The 24,416-nt window shown below is 52.6% G+C and overlaps 1 protein-coding gene across 4 annotated transcripts in view; it reads left to right on the top strand.

Annotated features, from left to right (window-relative positions):
• POPDC2 (popeye domain cAMP effector 2) overlaps positions 1–24,416 on the top strand; it is a 112,964-nt gene that overhangs the window by 32,320 nt on the left and 56,228 nt on the right. For 3 of the 4 annotated variants that reach the window (XM_077293618.1, XM_077293617.1, XM_077293615.1), the window contains exons 1-3: positions 7,370–7,529; positions 19,363–19,864; positions 21,760–21,868. In XM_077293618.1, coding sequence (XP_077149733.1) covers positions 19,377–19,864; positions 21,760–21,868 — 597 coding nt within the window. In that variant the 5' untranslated portion in view covers positions 7,370–7,529; positions 19,363–19,376. Of the gene's footprint in view, positions 1–7,369; positions 7,530–19,362; positions 19,865–21,759; positions 21,869–24,416 lie in introns of those variants that run through there. The other variant, XM_077293616.1, reaches the window with a different exon arrangement.

Raw genomic sequence — 24,416 nt, 5'->3', positions numbered from 1 at the left:
GGGAAAAGATAGACCTTTCTTGCCTCCAGAGATAAGACCCCAAAAAGTTGGATACAAGCCCCCAACAAATAATAACGGTGAGGTAAGAGGAAAAGACAAACATAAGAATGAACTAGGTATTTAGCAAAGAGAGGCCCACTGACTAATAGCAGAATATAGAAAGATGACTTATATGGTCAGCAAAAACCCTATTAAAATCCACGCTGGATATTCAAGAACCCCCGAACCGTCTAACGGCCGGGGGGAGAACACCAGCCCCCTAGAGCTTCCAGCAAGGTCAGAAATCACATTTAGTACAAGCTGGACAAAAATAGAAGCAAAGCAAATAACCCAAATAACCAAAAAGCAAGACTTAGCTTAATTTTGCAAAAACCAGGACCAGCGGACAGGAGCAAACAGAAGGAACTGATTACAACGATGCCAGGCACTGGACTAAGGATCCAGGAAGTTAATATAGCAACACCCCTGGACTAACGACCCAGGTGAGTGCCAAAGTGAAGAAAGACAATCCCAGAGTCATATCACTAGTGACCACAAGAGGGAGCCAAAAAGTCTAATTCACAACAGAGGAGTGCCCTAATAGATAGAAGCGTAGCTCCCCCTGGTGGACTGGTGTGTGGAGTGTAGTGTGTGAATTGTGATACCTGGCAAGATGAACTCCTTTAGTACCATCAGACGTAATATCACTCCCCCTGGTGGAAGAACGACACCACTGCAACGACCAGGACTCTGGGGCCCTGCATACGCTCTGTCCCTCTCTCTCTGTGTGCGTGTCCCCTCTGTCCCCCTCTCTGTGTGCCGTCTCCTCAGCTCTGTTCTCTGTGTACGCTATCCTCTCTGTTTCTCTCTTTCTGTGTACACTGTCCCCTTTTCTCTATGTACGCCGCCCCCTCTGTTCTCCTCTTTCTCTGTATACTCTGTCCACTGTTTCACGCTCTGTGTGCACCGTCCCCTCTGCCCCTTTTCTCTATGTATGCCATCCCCTCTGTGCCCTCCCTCTGTGTACGCCGCCCCCTCTGTTCCCCTCTTTCTCTGTATACCCTGTCCACTGTTTCATGCTCTGTGTACGCCATCTTCTCGGTCCCTCTCTCTGTGCTTTGTGTACATCGTCCCCTTTGTTCTCCTCTCTCTGTATGCCATTCCCTCTGTCCCTGTACGTCATTTCCTCTATTCCCTCTCACTGTGCTCTGTGTACGCCGTCCCCTCTGTTCCCCTTTCCTTGTGTACGCCGCAACCTCTGTCCCTCTCACTCTGTGTACACCATTCCCTCACTTTCATCCTCTGTGTTCTGTGTACGCCATCCTCTCTGTGTACACCATCCCCTCTGTTTCTCTCTCTCTGTTTTCACCGTCCTCTGTCTCCCTCTCTCGGTGTACGCCATCCCCGCCGTCCCCCTGTCACTGTATACGCCTTCCTTTGTGTTCCCCCCTCTTTGTGCACACCGTCCCCTCTGTTTCCTTCTCTCTGTGCTCTGTGTATGCTGCCCCTCTGTTTCCCTCTCTTAGTACCCTATGTACGCCGATCCCTCTGTTCCCCCCCAGTCTGTGCTCTGTGTACATCATTCCCTCTGTCCCTCTCTCTATTCGCCGTCCCCCTTTTCCCCTCTGTGCACGCTGTCCCCTCAGTCTCATGCTCTGTGAACGCCTTCCCCCTTTTCCCCTCTGTGTACATCGCCCCCTCTGTCCCCTCTCTGTGTATGCCATCCCCCCTTTTCCCCTCTCTATGCACCCTGTCCCTTCAGGCCATGTGCACACGTTCAGTATTTTTCGTGTTTTTTTCGCGTTTTTTCGCTATAAAAACGTGATAAAAACGCGAAAAAAACGCTTACATATGCCTCCTATTATTTTAAGTGTATTCCGCATTTTTTGTGCAAATGTAGCCTTTTTTTCCGCGAAAAAATCGCATCGCGGAAAAAAAAGCAACATGTTCATTAAAATGCGGAATTGCAGGGGATTCCGCACACCTAGGGGTCCATTGATCTGCTTACTTCCCGCACGGGGCTGTGCACACCATGCGGGAAGTAAGCAGATTATGTGCGGTTGGTACCCAGGGTGGAGGAGAGGAGACTCTCCTCCACGGACTGGGCACCATATAAGTGGTCAAAAAATAAGAATTAAAATAAAAAATAGTCCTATACTCACCCTCGATGTCTTCCCGCCTCCACTGCACGCTGCCGTTCGGTTCCTGTAGCTGGTGTGCGGTGAAGGACCTTGCCGATGACGTCACTGTCCTGTGATTGGTCGTGAGCGGTCATGTGACCGTGACGTCACGGAAGGTCCTGCGCGCACACACCAGCTATAGGAAGAGGAACGGACGCCGCTGATGAGATGTCTGGGTGAGTATAACCATTTTTTTTATTTTTTTTATTATTTTTAAACATTCTATCTTTTACTATTGATGCTGCATAAGCTGCATCTATAGTAAAAAGTTGGTCACACTTGTCAAACGCTATGTTTGACAAGTGTGACCAACCTGTCAGTCAGTTTTCCAAGCGATGCTACAGATCGCTTGGAAAACTTTAGCATTCTGCAAGCTAATTACGCTTGCAGAATGCTAAAAAAACGCGAAAAAAACAGAAAAAAAACGCAAAAAAAAAAATGCAGATTTCTTGCAGAAAATTTCCGGTTTTCTTCAGGAAATTTCTGCAAGAAATCCGCAACGTGTGCACATACCCTCAGTCTCACACTCTCTGTGTACGCTGTCCCCTCAGTCTCATGCTCTGTGCTCTATGTACACAGTCCCCCTTTTCCCATTTGTGCACGCTGTCCCCTCAGTCTCACGCTCTGTGTACGCTGTCCCCTCTTTGTCACGCTCTCTGTACACTGTTCCCCCTCTTCCCCTCTGTGCACACTGTTCCCTCAGTCTCACGCTCTGTTTACGCGGTCCCCTCAGTCTTACGCTCTGTGTACGCCGTCCCCCCTCTGTGCATTCTGTCCCCTCAGTCTCATGCTCTGTGTATGCTGTCTCCTCAGTCTCACGCTCTGTGCTCTATGTACACTGTCCCTCCTCTTCCCCTCTGTGTACGCTGTCCCCTCAGTCTCACGCTCTGTGTACGTTGTCCCCCCTCTTCCCCTCTGTGCACGCTGTCCCCTCAGTCTCATGCTCTGTATGCTGTCCCCTCAGTCTCACGCTCTGTGCTCTATGCACACTGTCCCCCCTCTTCCCCTCTGTGCACGCTGTCCCCTCAGTCTCACGCTCAGTGTACGTTGTCCCCTCTTTGTCACGCTCTGTGCTCTCTATACACTGTCCCCCCTCTTCCCCTCTGTGCACGCTGTCCCCTCAGTCTCACACTCTGTGTACGCTGTCCCCTCTTTGTCACGCTCTGTGCTCTCTATACACTGTCCCTCCTCTTCCCCTCTGTGCACGCTGTCCCCTCAGTCTCACGCTCTGTGTACGCTGTCCCCTCTTTGTCACGCTCTCTGTACACTGTTCCCCCTCTTCCCCTCTGTGCACACTGTTCCCTCAGTCTCACGCTCTGTTTACGCGGTCCCCTCAGTCTTACGCTCTGTGCTCTGTGTACGCCGTCCCCCCTCTGTGCATTCTGTCCCCTCAGTCTCATGCTCTGTGTATGCTGTCTCCTCAGTCTCACGCTCTGTGCTCTATGTACACTGTCCCTCCTCTTCCCCTCTGTGTATGCTGTTACCTCTTTGTCACGCTCTGTGTACGCTGTCCCCCCTCTTCCCCTCTGTGCACGCTGTCCCCTCAGTCTCACGCTCTGTGTACGCTGTCCCCTCAGTCTCACGCTCTGTGCTCTATGCACACTGTCCCCCCTCTTCCCCTCTGTGCACGCTGTCCCCTCAGTCTCACGCTCAGTGTACGTTGTCCCCTCTTTGTCACGCTCTGTGCTCTCTATACACTGTCCCCCCTCTTCCCCTCTGTGCACGCTGTCCCCTCAGTCTCACACTCTGTGTACGCTGTCCCCTCTTTGTCACGCTCTGTGCTCTCTATACACTGTCCCTCCTCTTCCCCTCTGTGCACGCTGTCCCCTCAGTTTCATGCTCTGTGTATGCTGTCCCCTCTTTGTCACGCTCTGTGTACACTGTCCCCCCTCTTCCCCTCTGTGCACGCTGTCCCCTCAGTCTCACGCTCTGTGTACACTGTCCCCTCAGTCTCACGCTCTGTGTACGCTGTCCCCTCAGTCTCACGCTCTGTGTACGCTGTCCCCTCAGTCTCACGCTCTGTGTACGCTGTCCCCTCAGTCTCACGCTCTGTGTACGCTGTCCCCTCAGTCTCACGCTCTGTGTACGCTGTCCCCTCTTTGTCACGCTCTGTGCTCTCTATACACTGTCCCTCCTCTTCCCCTCTGTGCACGCTGTCCCCTCAGTTTCATGCTCTGTGTATGCTGTCCCCTCTTTGTCACGCTCTATGTAGACTGTCCCCCCTCTTCCCCTCTGTGTACACTGTCCCCTCAGTCTCACGCTCTGTGTACACTGTCCCCTCAGTCTCACGCTCTGTGTACGCTGTCCCCTCAGTCTCACGCTCTGTGCTCTATGTACACTGTTCCCCCTCTTCCCCTCTCTGTACACTGTCCCCTCTTTGTCACGCTCTGTGTACGCTGTCCCCTCAGTCTCACGCTCTGTGCTGTATGTACAGTGTTCCCCCTCTTCCCCTCTCTGTACACTGTCCCCTCAGTCTCACGCTCTGTGTACGCTGTCCCCTCAGTCTCACGCTCTGTGCTCTATGTACACTGTTCCCCCTCTTCCCCTCTCTGTACACTGTCCCCTCAGTCTCACGCTCTGTGTACGCTGTCCCCTCAGTCTCACGCTCTGTGTACGCTGTCCCCTCAGTCTCACGCTCTGTGTACGCTGTCCCCTCAGTCTCACGCTCTGTGTACGCTGTCCCCTCTTTGTCACGCTCTGTGTACGCTGTCCCCTCAGTCTCACGCTCTGTGCTCTATGTACACTGTTCCCCCTCTTCCCCTCTCTGTACACTGTCCCCTCAGTCTCACGCTCTGTGTACGCTGTCCCCTCAGTCTCACGCTCTGTGTACGCTGTCCCCTCAGTCTCACGCTCTGTGTACGCTGTCCCCTCAGTCTCACGCTCTGTGTACGCTGTCCCCTCAGTCTCACGCTCTGTGTACGCTGTCCCCTCTTTGTCACGCTCTGTGTACGCTGTCCCCTCAGTCTCACACTCTGTGCTCTATGTACACTGTTCCCCCTCTTCCCCTCTCTGTACACTGTCCCCTCAGTCTCACGCTCTGTGTACGCTGTCCCCTCAGTCTCACGCTCTGTGTACGCTGTCCCCTCAGTCTCACGCTCTGTGTACGCTGTCCCCTCAGTCTCACGCTCTGTGCACGCTGTCCCCTCAGTCTCACGCTCTGTGCACGCTGTCCCCTCAGTCTCACGCTCTGTGTACGCTGTCCCCTCAGTCTCACGCTCTGTGTACGCTGTCCCCTCAGTCTCACGCTCTGTGTACGCTGTCCCCTCAGTCTCACGCTCTGTGCACGCTGTCCCCTCAGTCTCACGCTCTGTGTACGCTGTCCCCTCAGTCTCACGCTCTGTGCACGCTGTCCCCTCAGTCTCACGCTCTGTGCACGCTGTCCCCTCAGTCTCACGCTCTGTGTACGCTGTCCCCTCAGTCTCACGCTCTGTGTACGCTGTCCCCTCAGTCTCACGCTCTGTGCACGCTGTCCCCTCAGTCTCACGCTCTGTGCACGCTGTCCCCTCAGTCTCACGCTCTGTGCTCGGCTCTGCACCTGCTGCTGTGGCCATGATCCTAATTTAGCTGTATGGGAAGGGATCAGTCGTCAGCTCGGGTCAGAGGGCCGGAGTCCCGGGGCTGCACTCACATCCGGCTGCTGCACATACCACGTCTCTGCTCCACGGGTCCTGAGTGGGATTTTGTGGCAGGGGGAGGGCGGTGGGCTTTGTCTTAAGTAGCCCCTGAACTGCCCTTTCTATAAATGCTGTAGCACTGTATTTTCAGAAGCCTTCTGGGGGCGTCATGTGGCAACCATGGAGGTCGGGGTGACTGCAGAGCTGCATGCAGCCGTGTCCATGTGCACATTAGGCCGGCGTCACACTTCCGTCTTTCTTTTTCCGTCACAATGCGTCCTTTTGTGAAAAAAAACGGATCCAGCAAATGTTTCTGCTGGATCCGTTTTTTTCTCATAGACTTATATCAGTGACGGATTGTGATGGATGGCCTTCCATTTCATCCGTCGTGCACTGGATCCGTCGTAAAATCACTGTCCGTCAGGCGGGGACAACGCACAGAGGAACATTTTTTTCTGTACGTTGGAAAATCGGTCAGCGACGGATTCTGCGCTGCCCGTCGTTAGCTATAATGGAAGCCTATGGGCGCAGGATGCGTCACTGACTGTGAAAAGCAGGAATCCAGGGACGGACGCCGTCAGGGAAATTCTCGCTCGCTCGCTCTTTCTCTTTTTACTATTGATTCTGCCTATGCAGCATCAATAGTGACAAGAATTGTGATATTCTCACCTTCCGGCGTCCTGCGCAGCGTCACCGATGCTCCCGGCAGCTGGCGTTCCCAGTAATGCATCGCGGCAATGACCCCAGATGACGTAGCGGTGTCGTGAGATCGCTATGTCATCGGGTCATTTCACAAGGCATTACTGGGAACGGGAGCATCGCGAGCATCGGTAACGCTGCGCGGGACGCCGGAAGGTGAGAATATCACATTTTTTTTTTATTATTATTTTTAACCTGGGTTTTGTTGTGTATGCATTTTTGCAGCGGAAATAGCCTCGACGGGTCCGTCAAAAAAACGAGCCCAGTGCACCCGTTTTTTACAATCTGCACAGGATCCGTCATTTCAACATTTTGACGGATCCTCTGTAGATTGTAAGAACGGAAGTGTAAAAGAGGCCTTACGGCCTCATGTGGGCCTCCGGCAGTACAAGCCGTAATTATCATCCCCACCTTCTAATGATAACGAGATGACTCTGCGCATTCTGTCCCAGCCTGTACAACAAAGCTGACGAGTGCACTGCAGAAAATAGGAAGCATCACCCTTGGCGCGCTCTAGAGGTCAGTGTGAGAACTGCAGGATTGTACACTTATGGTTTGTTACAATGTGTCATTTTATTGGCCCAGCGTCCAGGACGGGGAGAGATGTGTGCGGCTGCGTGAGTGATCATGGATGGTCTGCAGTGATACATTGTAACGCACCCTCAGCTGTCGCATTTCTATCACGCCCAGGTTGAATTAGCTGATAACAGCGGCCACTAGCTGTGCGGTGGAGCAGGGTTTGGGCTGGTGTAGCGGGGCCGTGCGCCCTGTAATCCGGGCTATGTGACTGTATCTCTCGGCCCGCTCGCTATCTCAGCGTCACCCTTCTTGGATTACAACTCCAAACATGGCCATCCAGCTGGGGTGTCACTTCAAGCTGTCTCCAGCACAGAGACATTCCAGACCCCGACGCCACAGTGTGCAGGGTCTCCTACCACCAGTGGGATCTCAGGGGGCCGAGCGGAGACCACGGGATGTGGGACCTGTCCAGCAGGTGATCAGGGGCCCCGTGGACCGACGCTGACCCCAGTGGTCGCAGAGTTCTCCCAGCGCAGAGGTAAGGCTTCAGGGGGACGCGGGGGTCTCACCGCAGCGATGTTCTAGCTGTGAATGTATTTTAGGGGTCATCCCCCACAGCTTTATCCCCCTCTGTTAGTACACCAAGGTCCCCGCCGTGCTGCAATGTGCAACCCCTACATCACAGGACAGGCATTCTCTGTTCAGCCAGGGCCTCCTGCTTCATGATCGAATGTCGAACCTGCGGAGTTTCTGCCACATCCGACAATACTGCGGGATCTCAGCAAATGGGAACAATGACTGGAAACCAGCTGAGATACAGTGTATCCGTGCGACAGAGAGAAATCCCTACAGGCCAGGATTTGTAGGATTGACTGCGCTGATACATTGTAACAAAGCCTCAGCCGTGAAACGTTAGGAAATGCACCAACATGTTCCCATTCAGTGACAGCAAGACAGGTGTTACCATTGTATGTAGTTGTGATCTCCTAGATGAGGGGGAGAAACCAGTGTGAGCTGGGAATGACGGGGATTGTCGGGGGGACACAGGTGCAGGCAGGACAGGGGGGATGGTGGCCCTATACCCGGGGGGGCACTGGGGAGATCCCAGCCGCAGAGTCCAGGCCTGTAATTACACTGTGGATCCTCGCAGATCCCGCGACCGTGCACAGATCCCGCTGCTGGCGATCACAGGCTGCAGACGGTTCACAGTGTGCACTGCTCTGTGTCTTCTGGTTACTTCACAGGAGCGGCTCTCCAGACTTCTGTGTCCTCCTCTCTTCAGAGTCCTCGGTCCTTCTCCCTCCAGAATCTTGTGTCTACTTCCTCCTCCACCTCCTCTGTTCTTGCTCCAGACTCTTTTGTCCTTCTTCCTTTAGACTCCTCTGTCCTCCTCCATCCAGACTCCTGTTCTCCTCCCTCCAAAATCCTCTTCCTTTTCCAGACTCCTCTGTTCTCCTCCGCCAGACCCCTCTGTCCTTCTCCCTCCAGAGTCCTCTGTCCTCTTCCCTGCAGACTCATCTGTTCTCCTGCAGACTCCTCTGTCCTCCCTCCAGACTCCTCTGTCCTCCTCCCTCCTGACTCCTCTGTCCTCCTCCCTCCTGACTCCTCTGTTCTCCTCCCTCCAGACTCCTCTGTTCTCCTCCCTCCAGACTCCTCTGTTCTCCTCCCTCCAGACTCCTCTGTCCTCCTCCCTCCAGACTCCTCTGTCCTCTTCCCTGCAGACTCCTCTGTCCTCCTCCCTCCAGACTCCTCTGTCCTCCTCCAGACTCCTCTGTTCTCCCTCCAGACTCCTCTGTTCTCCTCCCTCCAGACTCCTCTGTTTTCCTCCCTCCAGTCTCCTCTGTTCTCCTCCCTCCAGACTCCTCTGTCCTCCTCCCTCCTGACTCCTCTGTTCTCCTCTCTCCAGTCTCCTCTGTTCTCCTCCCTCCAGACTCCTCTGTCCTCCTCCAGACTCCTCTGTCCTCCTCCAGACTCCTCTGTCCTCCTCCCTCCAGACTCCTCTGTCCTCCTCCCTCCAGACTCCTCTGTCCTCCTCCCTCCAGACTCCTCTGTCCTCCTCCCTCCAGACTTCTCTGTCCTCCTCCCTCCAGACTTCTCTGTCCTCCTCCCTCCAGACTCCTCTGTTCTCCTCCCTCCAGACTCCTCTGTCCTCCTCCAGACTCCTCTGTCCTCCCTCCAGACTCCTCTGTCCTCCTCCCTCCAGACTTCTCTGTCCTCCTCCCTCCAGACTTCTCTGTCCTCCTCCCTCCAGACTCCTCTGTTCTCCTCCCTCCATACTCCTCTGTCCTCCTCCCTCCAGACTCCTCTGCCCTCCTCCAGACTCCTCTGTCCTCCTCCCTCCAGACTCCTCTGTTCTCCTCCCTCCAGACTCCTCTGTCCTCCTCCCTCCAGACTCCTGTGTCCTCCTCCCTCCAGACTCCTCTGTTTTCCTCCCTCCAGACTCCTCTGTCCTCCTCCCTCCAGACTCCTCTGTCCTCCTCCCTCCAGACTCCTCTGTCCTCCTCCCTCCAGACTCCTCTGTTCTCCTCCCTCCAGACTCCTCTGTTCTCCTCCCTCCAGACTCCTCTGTCCTCCTCCCTCCAGACTCCTCTGTCCTCCTCCCTCCAGACTCCTGTGTTCTCCTCCCTTCAGATTCCTCTGTCCTCCTCCCTCCAGACTCCTCTGTCCTCCTCCCTCCTGACTTCTGTGTCCTCCTCCCTCCAGACTCCTGTGTCCTCCTCCCTCCAGACTCCTGTGTCCTCCTCCCTCCAGACTCCTCTGTCCTCCTCCAGACTCCTCTGTCCTCCTCCCTCCAGACTCCTCTGTCCTCCTCCCTCCAGACTTCTCTGTCCTCCTCCCTCCAGACTTCTCTGTCCTCCTCCCTCCAGACTCCTGTTCTCCTCCCTCCAGACTCCTCTGTCCTCCTCCAGACTCCTCTGTCCTCCCTCCAGACTCCTCTGTCCTCCTCCCTCCAGACTTCTCTGTCCTCCTCCCTCCAGACTCCTCTGTTCTCCTCCCTCCAGACTCCTCTGTTCTCCTCCCTCCATACTCCTCTGTCCTCCTCCCTCCAGACTCCTCTGCCCTCCTCCAGACTCCTCTGTCCTCCTCCCTCCAGACTCCTCTGTTCTCCTCCCTCCAGACTCCTCTGTCCTCCTCCCTCCAGACTCCTGTGTCCTCCTCCCTCCAGACTCCTCTGTTTTCCTCCCTCCAGACTCCTCTGTCCTCCTCCCTCCAGACTCCTCTGTCCTCCTCCCTCCAGACTCCTCTGTCCTCCTCCCTCCAGACTCCTCTGTCCTCCTCCCTCCAGACTCCTCTGTTCTCCTCCCTCCAGACTCCTCTGTTCTCCTCCCTCCAGACTCCTCTGTCCTCCTCCCTCCAGACTCCTCTGTCCTCCTCCCTCCAGACTCCTGTGTTCTCCTCCCTTCAGATTACTCTGTCCTCCTCCCTCCAGACTCCTCTGTCCTCCTCCCTCCTGACTTCTGTGTCCTCCTCCCTCCAGACTCCTGTGTCCTCCTCCCTCCAGACTCCTGTGTCCTCCTCCCTCCAGACTCCTCTGTTCTCCTCCCTCCAGACTCCTTTCCTCCTCCCTCCAGACTCCTCTGTTCTCCTCCCTCCAGACTCCTCTGCTCTCCTCCCTCCAGACTCCTCTGTCCTCCTCCCTCCAGACTCCTCTGTCCTCCTCCCTCCAGACTCCTCTGTCCTCCTCCCTCCAGACTCCTCTGTCCTCCTCCCTCCAGACTCCTCTGTTCTCCTCCCTCCAGACTCCTCTGTTCTCCTCCCTCCAGACTCCTCTGTCCTCCTCCCTCCAGACTCCTCTGTCCTCCTCCCTCCAGACTCCTGTGTTCTCCTCCCTCCAGATTCCTCTGTCCTCCTCCCTCCAGACTCCTCTGTCCTCCTCCCTCCTGAATTCTGTGTCCTCCTCCCTCCAGACTCCTCTGTTCTCCTCCCTCCAGACTCCTCTGTCCTCCTCCCTCCAGACTCCTCTGTCCTCCTCCCTCCAGACTCCTCTGTTCTCCTCCCTCCAGACTCCTCTGTTCTCCTCCCTCCAGACTCCTCTGTTCTCCTCCCTCCAGACTCCTCTGTCCTCCTCCCTCCAGATTCCTCTGTTCTCCTCCCTCCAGACTCCTCTGTTCTCCTCCCTCCAGACTCCTCTGTCCTCCTCCCTCCAGACTCCTCTGTTCTCCTCCCTCCAGACTCCTCTGTCCTCCTCCCTCCAGACTCCTCTGTTCTCCTCCCTCCAGACTCCTCTGTCCTCCTCCCTCCAGACTCCTCTGTCCTCCTCCCTCCAGACTCCTCTGTTCTCCTCCCTCCAGACTCCTCTGTTCTCCTCCCTCCAGACTCCTCTGTTCTCCTCCCTCCAGACTCCTCTGTCCTCCTCCCTCCAGATTCCTCTGTTCTCCTCCCTCCAGACTCCTCTGTTCTCCTCCCTCCAGACTCCTCTGTCCTCCTCCCTCCAGACTCCTCTGTTCTCCTCCCTCCAGACTCCTCTGTCCTCCTACCTCCAGACTCCTCTGTCCTCCTCCCTCCAGACTCCTCTGTTCTCCTCCCTCCAGACTCCTCTGTCCTCCTCCCTCCAGACTCCTCTGTCCTCCTCCCTCCATGTTCCTCTGTTCTCCTCCCTCCTGCCCCGTCTTCAGGTGGTTTCTGCTTGGAAGTCGATCACGAGTATTTAATGCAATTTAGACAAAAAAAATTAACGATAACCGAAAGGTGTTAGAAAAGAGAAGCAAAAAACGTTGCTTTAGAATAAAAAAGACGTCGATGTCCTGATGCATCTTGCTCCTGAAAAGCTCACAGGGTTTGCAGACATTTAAAGGACATTGTGCCCCCATACCCTGAAAGTGCCCATAACAGAGAGTAGCCAGGGCAGCGACAGGGTCAGGTCTAATGCGTGTGGGGGGCCCTGACTGATGATTGCCAGGGGAGATAAGGATCCCACATGGCCAAAATCAGACTGTAGATCCCTTTGTTCATGTCTGCCAGCAGCACCTGCTCCTGTATATGGGAGAGCCAGGATGAGGGCAGGCGTCCGAATTATCACAAAGTTGCCTACTGTATGTGTGGCTTTAGACAAGTACTTGTTTGGCTGACATACTGTATATGACCTCATTCAGATAGCTGTGTTTTTAGTCCAGCACAATAACCCTAAAATTATCTAATATCAAGTCTAATAAATTAAAGATTGTTAATTCTACATTAATACATCACCAGAACCACCATCGGTGCACGACTACATCACTAGAACCACTGTCAATACATGAATACCTCACTCTAGCTATCGTCAGTACACATCATCAGAACCACCGTCAGTACATGAATACATTACCAAAACCACAGTCAATACATGAATACATCAATGGAACCACCATCGATACATGAATACATCATGAGAACCACGGTGATATATGAATATATCACCGGAATCACTAGAACCACTGTCAGTACATGAACACATCACCAGAACCACTATCTGTACATAAATACATCACTAGAACCACCGTCAATACATGAATATATCTCTAGAACCACTATCAGTACATGAATACATCACTAGAACCGCTATCAGTACACAAATACATCACTAGAACCACTATTAGTACATGAATACATCACTAGAACCACTATCAGTACATGAATAAATCACTAGAACCACTATTAGTGCATGAATACATCACTAGAACCACTATTAGTACATGAATAAATCACTAGAACCACTATTAGTACATGAACACATCACTAGAGCCACTATCCGTACATGAATAAATCACTAGAACCACTATTACTACATGAATACATCACTATAACCACTATTAGTACATGAATACATCACTAGAACCACTATCAGTACATGAATACATCATTAAGTTTAGTATGATTAATTTCTGTTTCAAGTCAGCCCCCATATACAATTGCATTGCATGAAATTTCAATTCTCAGTACATGCTCATGGTAAAGAAATGATGGGAGTTGTTAGCAGCTGCCCTCAGCCTGCAGACCATACAGGAGCCACAGTAATGATTAGATTCATATGTTTTAGGTTACTTAATTTTAAGCAGATTGGTGTGGGTCTGTGTCCACCTAGAAGTGCACAGCTTGGGAACCGCTATACTGATTACACTGATACCTGTGATCAGGATTGTGCTCAGTGACTACAGACAGTGTCAGGTCGGTGCAGTTATACTGATTACACTGATACCTGTGATCAGGATTGTGCTCAGTGACTACAGACAGTGTCAGGTCAGTGCCGTTATACTGATTACACTGATACCTGTGATCAGGATTGTGCTCAGTGACTACAGACAGTGTCAGGTCAGTGCCGTTATACTGATTACACTGATACCTGTGATCAGGATTGTGCTCAGTGACTACAGACAGTGTCAGGTCGGTGCCATTATACTGATTATTACACTGATACCTGTGGTCAGGATTGTGCTCAGTGACTACAGACAGTGTCAGATCGGTGCCGTTATACTGATTACACTGATACCTGTGATGAGGATTGTGCTCAGTGACTACAGACAGTGTCAGATCGGTGCCGTTATACTGATTACACTGATACCTGTGATCAGGATTGTGCTCAGTGACTACAGACAGTGTCAGGTCGGTGCCTTATACTGATTATTACACTGATACCTGTGGTCAGGATTGTGCTCAGTGACTACAGACAGTGTCAGGTCAGTGCCGTTATACTGATTACACTGATACCTGTGGTCAGGATTGTGCTCAGTGACTACAGACAGTGTCAGGTCAGTGCCGTTATACTGATTACACTGATACCTGTGATCAGGATTGTGCTCAGTGACTACAGACAGTGTCAGGTCAGTGCCGTTATACTGATTACACTGATACCTGTGATCAGGATTGTGCTCAGTGACTACAGACAGTGTCAGGTCGGTGCCGTTATACTGATTACACTGATACGTGTGATCAGGATTGTGCTCACTGACTACAGACAGTGTCAGGTCGATGCCGTTATACTGATTACACTGATACCTGTGATCAGGATTGTGCTCAGTGACTACAGACAGTGTCAGGTCGGTGCCGTTATACTGATTACACTGATACGTGTGATCAGGATTGTGCTCACTGACTACAGACAGTGTCAGGTCGATGCCGTTATACTGATTACACTGATACCTGTGATCAGGATTGTGCTCAGTGACTACAGGCAGTGTCAGGTCGGTGCCGTTATACTGATTACACTGATACGTGTGATCAGGATTGTGCTCACTGACTACAGACAGTCAGGTCGGTGCCGTTATACTGATTACACTGATACCTGTGATCAGGATTGTGCTCAGTGACTACAGGCAGTGTCAGGTCAGTGCCGTTATACTGATTACACTGATACCTGTGGTCAGGATTGTGCTCAGTGACTACAGACAGTGTCAGGTCAGTGCCGTTATACTGATTACACTGATACCTGTGATCAGGATTGTGCTCAGTGACTACAGACAGTCAGGTCGGTGCCGTTATACTGATTACACTGATACCTGTGATCAGGATTGTGCTCAGTGACTACAGGCAGTGTCAGGTCAGTGCCGTTATACTGATTACACTGATACCTGTGATCAGGATTGTGCTCAGTGACTACAGACAGTGTCAGGTCGGCGCCGTTATACTGATTACACTGATACCAGTGATCAGGATTGTGCTCAGTGACTACAGGCAGTGTCAGGTCGGTGCCGTTATACTGATTACACTGATACCTGTGATCAGGATTGTGCTCAGTGACTACAGACAGTGTCAGGTCGGTGCTGTTATACTGATTACACTGATAGCTGTGATCAGGATTGTGCTCAGTGACTACAGACAGTGTCAGGTCGGTGCAGTTATACTGATTACACTGATACCTGTGATCAGGATTGTGCTCACTGACTACAGACAGTGTCAGGTCGATGCCGTTATACTGATTACACTGATACCTGTGATCAGGATTGTGCTCAGTGACTACAGACAGTGTCAGGTCAGTGCCGTTATACTGATTACACTGATACCTGTGGTCAGGATTGTGCTCAGTGACTACAGACAGTGTCAGGTCAGTGCCGTTATACTGATTACACTGATACCTGTGATCAGGATTGTGCTCAGTGACTACAGTGTCAGGTCGGTGCCGTTATACTGATTACACTGATACCTGTGATCAGGATTGTGCTCAGTGACTACAGACAGTCATGTCGGTGCCGTTATACTGATTACACTGATACCTGTGATCAGGATTGTGCTCAGTGACTACAGGCAGTGTCAGGTCAGTGCCGTTATACTGATTACACTGATACCTGTGATCAGGATTGTGCTCAGTGACTACAGACAGTGTCAGGTCGGCGCCGTTATACTGATTACACTGATACCAGTGATCAGGATTGTGCTCAGTGACTACAGGCAGTGTCAGGTCGGTGCAGTTATACTGATTACACTGATACCTGTGATCAGGATTGTGCTCAGTGACTACAGGCAGTGTCAGGTCGGTGCCGTTATACTGATTACACTGATACGTGTGATCAGGATTGTGCTCACTGACTACAGACAGTGTCAGGTCGATGCCGTTATACTGATTACACTGATACCTGTGATCAGGATTGTGCTCAGTGACTACAGGCAGTGTCAGGTCGGTGCCGTTATACTGATTACACTGATACGTGTGATCAGGATTGTGCTCACTGACTACAGACAGTCAGGTCGGTGCCGTTATACTGATTACACTGATACCTGTGATCAGGATTGTGCTCAGTGACTACAGGCAGTGTCAGGTCAGTGCCGTTATACTGATTACACTGATACCTGTGATCAGGATTGTGCTCAGTGACTACAGACAGTGTCAGGTCGGCGCCGTTATACTGATTACACTGATACCAGTGATCAGGATTGTGCTCAGTGACTACAGGCAGTGTCAGGTCGGTGCCGTTATACTGATTACACTGATACCTGTGATCAGGATTGTGCTCAGTGACTACAGACAGTGTCAGGTCGGTGCTGTTATACTGATTACACTGATAGCTGTGATCAGGATTGTGCTCAGTGACTACAGACAGTGTCAGGTCGGTGCAGTTATACTGATTACACTGATACCTGTGATCAGGATTGTGCTCACTGACTACAGACAGTGTCAGGTCGATGCCGTTATACTGATTACACTGATACCTGTGATCAGGATTGTGCTCAGTGACTACAGACAGTGTCAGGTCAGTGCCGTTATACTGATTACACTGATACCTGTGATCAGGATTGTGCTCAGTGACTACAGACAGGGTCAGGTCGGTGCCGTTATACTGATTACACTGATACCTGTGGTCAGGATTGTGCTCAGTGACTACAGACAGTGTCAGGTCAGTGCCGTTATACTGATTACACTGATACCTGTGATCAGGATTGTGCTCAGTGACTACAGTGTCAGGTCGGTGCCGTTATACTGATTACACTGATACCTGTGATCAGGATTGTGCTCAGTGACTACAGACAGTCATGTCGGTGCCGTTATACTGATTACACTGATACCTGTGATCAGGATTGTGCTCAGTGACTACAGGCAGTGTCAGGTCAGTGCCGTTATACTGATTACACTGATACCTGTGATCAGGATTGTGCTCAGTGACTACAGACAGTGTCAGGTCGGCGCCGTTATACTGATTACACTGATACCAGTGATCAGGATTGTGCTCAGTGACTACAGGCAGTGTCAGGTCGGTGCAGTTATACTGATTACACTGATACCTGTGATCAGGATTGTGCTCAGTGACTACAGGCAGTGTCAGGTCGGTGCCGTTATACTGATTACACTGATACGTGTGATCAGGATTGTGCTCACTGACTACAGACAGTGTCAGGTCGATGCCGTTATACTGATTACACTGATACCTGTGATCAGGATTGTGCTCAGTGACTACAGGCAGTGTCAGGTCGGTGCCGTTATACTGATTACACTGATACGTGTGATCAGGATTGTGCTCAGTGACTACAGGCAGTGTCAGGTCGGTGCCGTTATACTGATTACACTGATACCTGTGATCAGGATTGTGCTCAGTGACTACAGACAGTGTCAGTTCGGTGCCGTTATACTGATTACACTGATACCTGTGATCAGGATTGTGCTCAGTGACTACAGACAGTCAGGTCGGTGCCGTTATACTGATTACACTGATACGTGTGATCAGGATTGTGCTCACTGACTACAGACAGTGTCAGGTCGATGCCGTTATACTAATTACACTGATACCTGTGATCAGGATTGTGCTCAGTGACTACAGACAGTGTCAGATCGGTGCCATTATACTGATTACACTGATACCTGTGATCAGGATTGTGCTCAGTGACTACAGGCAGTGTCAGGTCAGTGCCGTTATACTGATTACACTGATACCTGTGATCAGGATTGTGCTCACTGACTACAGACAGTGTCAGGTCGATGCCGTTATACTGATTACACTGATACGTGTGATCAGGATTGTGCTCAGTGACTACAGGCAGTGTCAGGTCAGTGCCGTTATACTGATTACACTGATACCTGCTGATGAAATCCGTCTTGTGGTTGTTGTTTAATCTTTATTTGTATTTTTCAGTTAATGAGATTCTCGTGCTCCGGGGCGGGGTTGTGGGCAGCATGTGGGTGGGGTTTTATGTGGTGCACTGCTTAGATATTCATTCTTGTGGCTTATAACAGGTCTCGGGTCCCTCACTGACCCTCCCCCTGTTTTGCATACTGCATATAATATGGTTTGAAAAAAAAAATCAGATTCATCAGGCAGGTGACATCAACTCCACAAATATGAACCTCACTTGCCACCGCTACAGGGTAAGTGGGAAGAGCCGGGCAAAGCGCCAGAATTGGTGCATCTAATAGACGGGCGACTGCGGGCTGCTATTTTTAGGCTGGGGGGGTCAATATCCATGGCCCTTTACAATCCTGATAATATCAGCCCCAGCTGTCTGCTTTAACTTGGATAGTTGTCAAAAATAGGGGGGCCCACGCCGTTTTTTTTTAAATGATCTATTTAAATAATTAAAAATACGGCGTGGGGACCCCTCTAGTCTGGATAACCAGCCTTGCTGAAGCTGACAGCTGAGGGTTGCAGCCCCCAGCTGTCAGTTTTGCCTGGCTGGTTATCAAAAACACAGGGAAACCCACGCACAATATTTTATTTATTAATTTATGGCGAAGGTGGCGGTTGATGAATCCTCCCCGTGGAACCGCACTGACATGTGCACAGACCCATTCACTATAATGTACTGGAGACACGGACGTCTGAAAGAGACATTAACCTGTATATTCCTGAGCTACGCCCCCTATATAAATGTGTATGCAGTTTTATTGGCATGTTCGGAGTTATAGACTTCTGTAAATATCATTATTCTCAGCAGCTCATTATCTAGTGTACACATGTACTGCTGAGAGCAATAAAACACTGAAGGGGCAAAATGTGAAAACCAAAATGTACATCAATCCCAAAACCTTTGGCCACAACTGTACATGCAGATTTATACAGCAATCACTAGAGGGAGCTCACTATATACAGTCACCACTAGGGGGCACTAACTGCATACAGATTTATACAGTCACCACTAGAGGGAGCTCACTATATACAGTCACCATTAGGGGGCACTCACTGCATACAGATTTATACAGTCAACACTAGAGGGAGCTCACTACATACAGATTTATACAGTCACCACTAGGGGGAGCTCACTACATACAGATTTATACAGTCACCACTAGGGGGAGCTCACTACACACAGATTTATACAGTCACCACTAGGGGGAGCTCACTACATACAGATTTATACAGTCACTACTAGGGGGAGCTCACTACATACAGATTTATACAGTCACCACTATGGGGAGCTCACTACATACAGATTTATACAGTCACCACTATGGGGAGCTCACTGCATACAGATTTATACAGTCACCATTAGGGGGCACTCACTGCATACAGATTTATACAGTCACCACTAGGGGGAGCTCACTACATACAGATTTATACAGTCACTACTAGGGGGAGCTCACTACATACAGATTTATACAGTCACCACTAGGGGGAGCTCACTACATACAGATTTATACAGTCACCACTAGGGGGAGCTCACTACATACAGATTTATACAGCCACCACTAGAGGGAGCTCACTACATACAGATTTATACAGCCACCACTAGGGGGAGCTCACTACATACAGATTTATACAGCCACCACTAGGGGGAGCTCACTGAAGGTAGATGTATACAGATTGAGTTCTGATATGTAGGAGCAGTATAAAATGCTATGAAGTGATCGCCCCCTTGTGGTAGCTGCAGGTCAGTGCTATAAGTGACTTTTCGGTCTTCCCCGGCCATGTCGTTAGTGTACATTAGACAGATTGATCCGTCATGGTGACCTCCTGTCCTGTTCTTCTCTGCAGGTGAAGGAGTTAGGATGTCGGCCTCCAGTTCAGCGCTGGACCACTTCTTGTATGCCCCCCATTGTGTGGGATGGCGGTTCTACATGGAGGGGAGCATGTACCATCTGGCCAGCCTCATTCTCTTGCTGGCATTCATGGGGGGCAGCGGCATCTTGGGTTGCATCTACGTCTTTGCGCTGCTGTCGCTCGGCTTCTTCTGTATGGTGATTTGGGGTTGGCTGTGGGCCTGCGGGGTGGACGCGGTGGTCTGGAACGTGCTGCTGACGGTGGCCTGCCTCGTCCAGATCGCGCATCTTATCTACCGCCTCCGCAGGGAATCTTATGGCCAGGACTATGACGCCGTGTACCGCACGCTGTACCAACCGCTGCAGGTCCCTTTACCCGTCTTCAAGGAGATCGCCCACTGCAGCGGCATGGAGGTCCATCCACTGGGCGCGGACCAGAGCTACGCCCTGGAGGGCAAGACCCCGATTGACCGGCTGTCTCTTCTCACCTCTGGCAGGTGGGTGCGCGGAGTGGTTACTGCACATGCACAGCGCCAAGTAATCAGCTGCTGAGCGGCCTCAGAGGAACCGGGGTCTCAATCCCTGCTGCTCCAACACTGAGAAACGATTGCCTGGATCCCTGGTGGGCTAGGGCAGACAAAGAGTTAATGTTGGTGGGCTAGGGCATGATAGAGGATCAGTGGTTCCTTTCTGCAGAGCATCCACTCTACAGATCTGCAGCACATCGCTCCTCTACTGACTGATGCATAGTGATAGACTGCAGATTATTCCACCTCTGACCTCTCTGCAGCACATCGCTCCTCTACTGACTGATGCATAGTGATAGACTCTACAGATTATTCCACCTCTGACCTCTCTGCAGCACATTGCTCATGTCAATCCTACAAAAACATGGAGTATATGTACAGGAGATAATAATCAAGTAAATTTATTGAATAATAAAGCATAAAAAAAATATAATAATTCATAAATAAACAAAGTAAAAAGAGAAAAAAAGAACAAGGCTCCGGTATGAAGGACATAAACATCACAAATGTGAACAGGACCAGGGAAAGCTATGCTTAAAGAAGTGACGGCAGCCTCGTGACTGACAATGACATAAAAGTGCTTAGTGCAAATAAAGTGCAGCACAATTGCCCAGTTATTATAAAACCATCTACTCCGCCCGTGGCTGGATATAACAAACATGCCCCATAGCACTAACAAGTAATACTAACTCCCTATCACGTGGAAGCATGTGGTATACAGGGACGAGCACAGGCGGAGTAAAAAATAAGGCAAATCAGGCAAAAAGCCAGCTTACCCATATGGTTGCCTGTGTGATGTGATGTCCACTGCAGCCCCGACGCGCGTTTCGCATGGGCTTCCTCGGGAGGTTGTAACTTCGTGTGTCTCTAGGTTGTTTAAATATTGATCGGACCAGATGCTCATTACAATCAGTGCCATAGCCAGCAATGCCTCAGGCATCAACTGCAGCGATGTTGGTCAGGAGGAAGTCCCCCGTGACACCAGAGACCACACCTCGTCACATCCGGATGCCGTGAGCGATGCTCTATGGACACTGCCACAGCAGGCATGCGCACACACCGGAATTCATGTTGGAAGTGGGCAAAATGTAAGGGCAAACTCTCATACAGAATTCAGGAGGGCGCACATGCCGCCCTACAGATTCTTGGTTGGAATCGTTATATTGACGATGTCCTATTTATTAGGCAGGGATCAATTTATGACCTACACAATGTCATGATGCTGACTATAAAGAGACATACTAAGTTACAGCCCCTGAGGAAGCCCACGCGAAACGCGCGCCGGGGCTGCACTGGACATCACATCACATAGGCAACAATATGGGTAAGCTGGCTTTTTGCCTGATTTGCCTTATTTTTTACTCCGCCTGTGCTCGTCCCTATATACCACATGCTTCCACGTGATAGGGAGTGAGTATTACTTGTTAGTGCTATGGGGCATGTGTGCTATATCCAGCCTCGGGCGGAGTACATGGTTTTATAACAGCTGGGCAATTGTGCTGCACTTTATTTGCACTAAGCACTTTATGTCGTTGTCAGTCACGAGGCTGCCGTCACTTAGCTTTCCCTGATCCTGTTCACATTTGTGAGGTTTATGTCCTTCATACCGGAGCCTTGTTCTGCTTTTTTTTACTTTCTTTATATTTGCTTTATTATATATTTTTTATGCTTTATTATTCAATACATTTACTTGATTATTATCTCGTGGACTTATCCTTCATGTTTTTTGTAGGATTCATATTATTGGGCGAGCCCCTTTATAGTCTCTGCTGCTCTTATACAGGGGCACTGGGCCACTTTTGATATTTATGTAGTATGTGTCAGGGGATTTTGATTCCCATCGCTCATGTCTGTGTGTGTCGCAGGGTGAAGGTGAGCCTGGACGGTCAGTTCTTACACTACATCTTCCCGTACCAGTTCTTGGATTCTCCAGAGTGGGAATCGCTGCGGCCCTCGGAGGAAGGAACATTCCAGGTGAGGAGACGTAGGAGGGAGAAGTGGACATTTCCTCTAATTAATCTGCTACAACAAAGCAGTTTCACTTTAAAGGAGTTTTCCACTTTTATTTCCTGAAGAAATAAATCCATCAATACTGCTGCTCCACCATCAGTACTCGCCCCCTGCTGCTCCACCATCAGTACTCGCCCCCTGCTGCTCCACCATCAGTACTCGCCCCCTGCTGCTCCACCATCAGTACTCGCCCCCAGCCGCTCCACCATCAGTACTCGCCCCCTGCCGCTCCACCATCAGTACTCGCCCCCTGCTGCTCCACCATCAGTACTCGCCCCCTGCTGCTCCACCATCAGTACTCGCCCCCAGCTGCTCCACCATCAGTACTCGCCCCCTGCCGCTCCACCATCAGTACTCGCCCCCTGCTGCTCCACCATCAGTACTCGCCCCCAGCTGCTCCACCATCAGTACTCGCCCCCTGCCGCTCCACCATCAGTACTCGCCCCCTGCCGCTCCACCATCAGTACTCGCCCCCTGCCGCTCCACCATCAGTACTCGCCCCCTGCCGCTCCACCATCAGTACTCGCCCCCCGCTGCTCCACCATCAGTACTCGCCCCCCGCTGCTCCACCATCAGTACTCGCCCCCCGCTGCTCCACCATCAGTACTCGCCCCCCGCTGCTCCACCATCAGTACTCGCCCCCTGCCGCTCCACCATCAGTACTCGCCCCCTGCTGCTCCACCATCAGTACTCGCCCCCTGCCACCCCGGAATCAGTACTCGCCCCCTGCTGCTCCACCATCAGTACTCGCCCCCTGCTGCTCCACCATCAGTACTCGCCCCCTGCTGCTCCACCATCAGTACTCGCCCCCTGCTGCTCCACCATCAGTACTCGCCCCCTGCCTCTCCGGCATCAGTACTCGCCCCCTGCCACCCCGGCATCAGTACTCGCCCCCTGCTGCTCCACCATCAGTACTCGCCCCCTGCCGCTTCGGCATCAGTACTCGCCCCCTGCCTCTCCGGCATCAGTACTCGCCCCCTGCCGCCCCGGCATCAGTACTCGCCCCCTGCCGCCCCGGCATCAGTACTCGCCCCCTGCCGCTCCGGCATCAGTACTCGCCCCCTGCCTCTCCGGCATCAGTACTCGCCCCCTGCTGCTCCACCATCAGTACTCGCCCCCTGCCGCTCCACCATCAGTACTCGCCCCCTGCCGCTTCGGCATCAGTACTCGCCCTCCGCCGCTTCTGCATCAGTACTCTCCCCCTGCTGCTCCAGCATCGGTACTCTCCCCCCGCCGCTCCAGCATCAGTACACGCCCCCCGCCTCTCCGGCATCAGTACTCGCCCCCCGCCGCTCCGGCATCAGTACTCGCCCCCCGCCGCTCCGGCATCAGTACTCGCCCCCCGCCGCTCCGGCATCAGTACTCGCCCCCCGCCGCTCCGGCATCAGTACTCGCCCCCCGCCACTCCGGCATCAGTACTCGCCCCCCGCCGCTCCGGCATCAGTACTCGCCCCCCGCCACTCCGGCATCAGTACTCGCCCCCCGCCGTTCCTGCATCAGTACTCGCCCCCCGCCGCTCCGGCATCAGTACTCGCCCCCTGCCGCCCCGGCATCAGTACTCGCTCCCCGCCACTCCGGCATCAGTACTCGCCCCCCGCCGCTCCGGCAGCAGTACTCGCCCCCCGCCGCTCCGGCATCAGTACTCGCCCCCCGCCACTCCGGCATCAGTACTCGCTCCCCGCCGTTCCTGCATCAGTACTCGCCCCCCGCCGCTCCGGCATCAGTACTCGCCCCCTGCCGCCCCGGCATCAGTACTCGCTCCCCGCCACTCTGGCATCAGTACTCGCCACCCGCCACTCCGGCAGCAGTACTCGCCCCCCGCCGCTTCGGCATCAGTACTCACCCCCTGCCTCCCCCCGCCTCTCCGGCATCCGTACTCACCCCCCCCCCGCCACTCTGGCATCACTACTCGCCCCCCGCCGCTTCGGCAGCAGTACCCTCCCCCCGCCGCTCCAGCATCAGTACTCACCCCCTGCCGCTCCGGCATCAGTACTCGCCCCCTGCCGCTCCGGCATCAGTACTCGCCCCCTGCCGCTCCGGCATCAGTACTCGCCCCCTGCCGCTCCGGCATCAGTACTCGCCCCCTGCCGCTCCGGCATCAGTACTCGCCCCCCGCCGCTCCGGCATCACTGCCGCTCCGGCATCACTACTCGCCCCCCGCCTCCAGCATCAGTACTCTCCCCCTGCCGCTACGGCATCAGTACTCACCCCCCTCCGCTCCAGGGTCAGTACTCACCCCCCTCCGCTCCAGGGTCAGTACTCACCCCCTGCCTCACTGGCATCAGTACTCGCCCCCTGCCTCACTGGCATCAGTACTCGCCCCCTGCCTCTCTGGCATCAGTACTCGCCCCCTGCCTCTCTGGCATCAGTACTCGCCCCCTGCCGCTCCGGAATCAGTGCTCCGGCATCAGTACTCTCCCCCCGCCGTTCCAGCACAAGGTCTTGCTGCTCCATCTGTACTTTGCTGATGGAGCTGCAGCAAAGAAATCACAAAAGCATCATGTGACCGCTA

This window comes from Ranitomeya variabilis, chromosome 3 (assembly GCF_051348905.1).
Source record: "Ranitomeya variabilis isolate aRanVar5 chromosome 3, aRanVar5.hap1, whole genome shotgun sequence".
Lineage (NCBI taxonomy): Eukaryota > Metazoa > Chordata > Amphibia > Anura > Dendrobatidae > Ranitomeya > Ranitomeya variabilis.
This window is presented reverse-complemented; position numbering and strand designations above follow the sequence as displayed.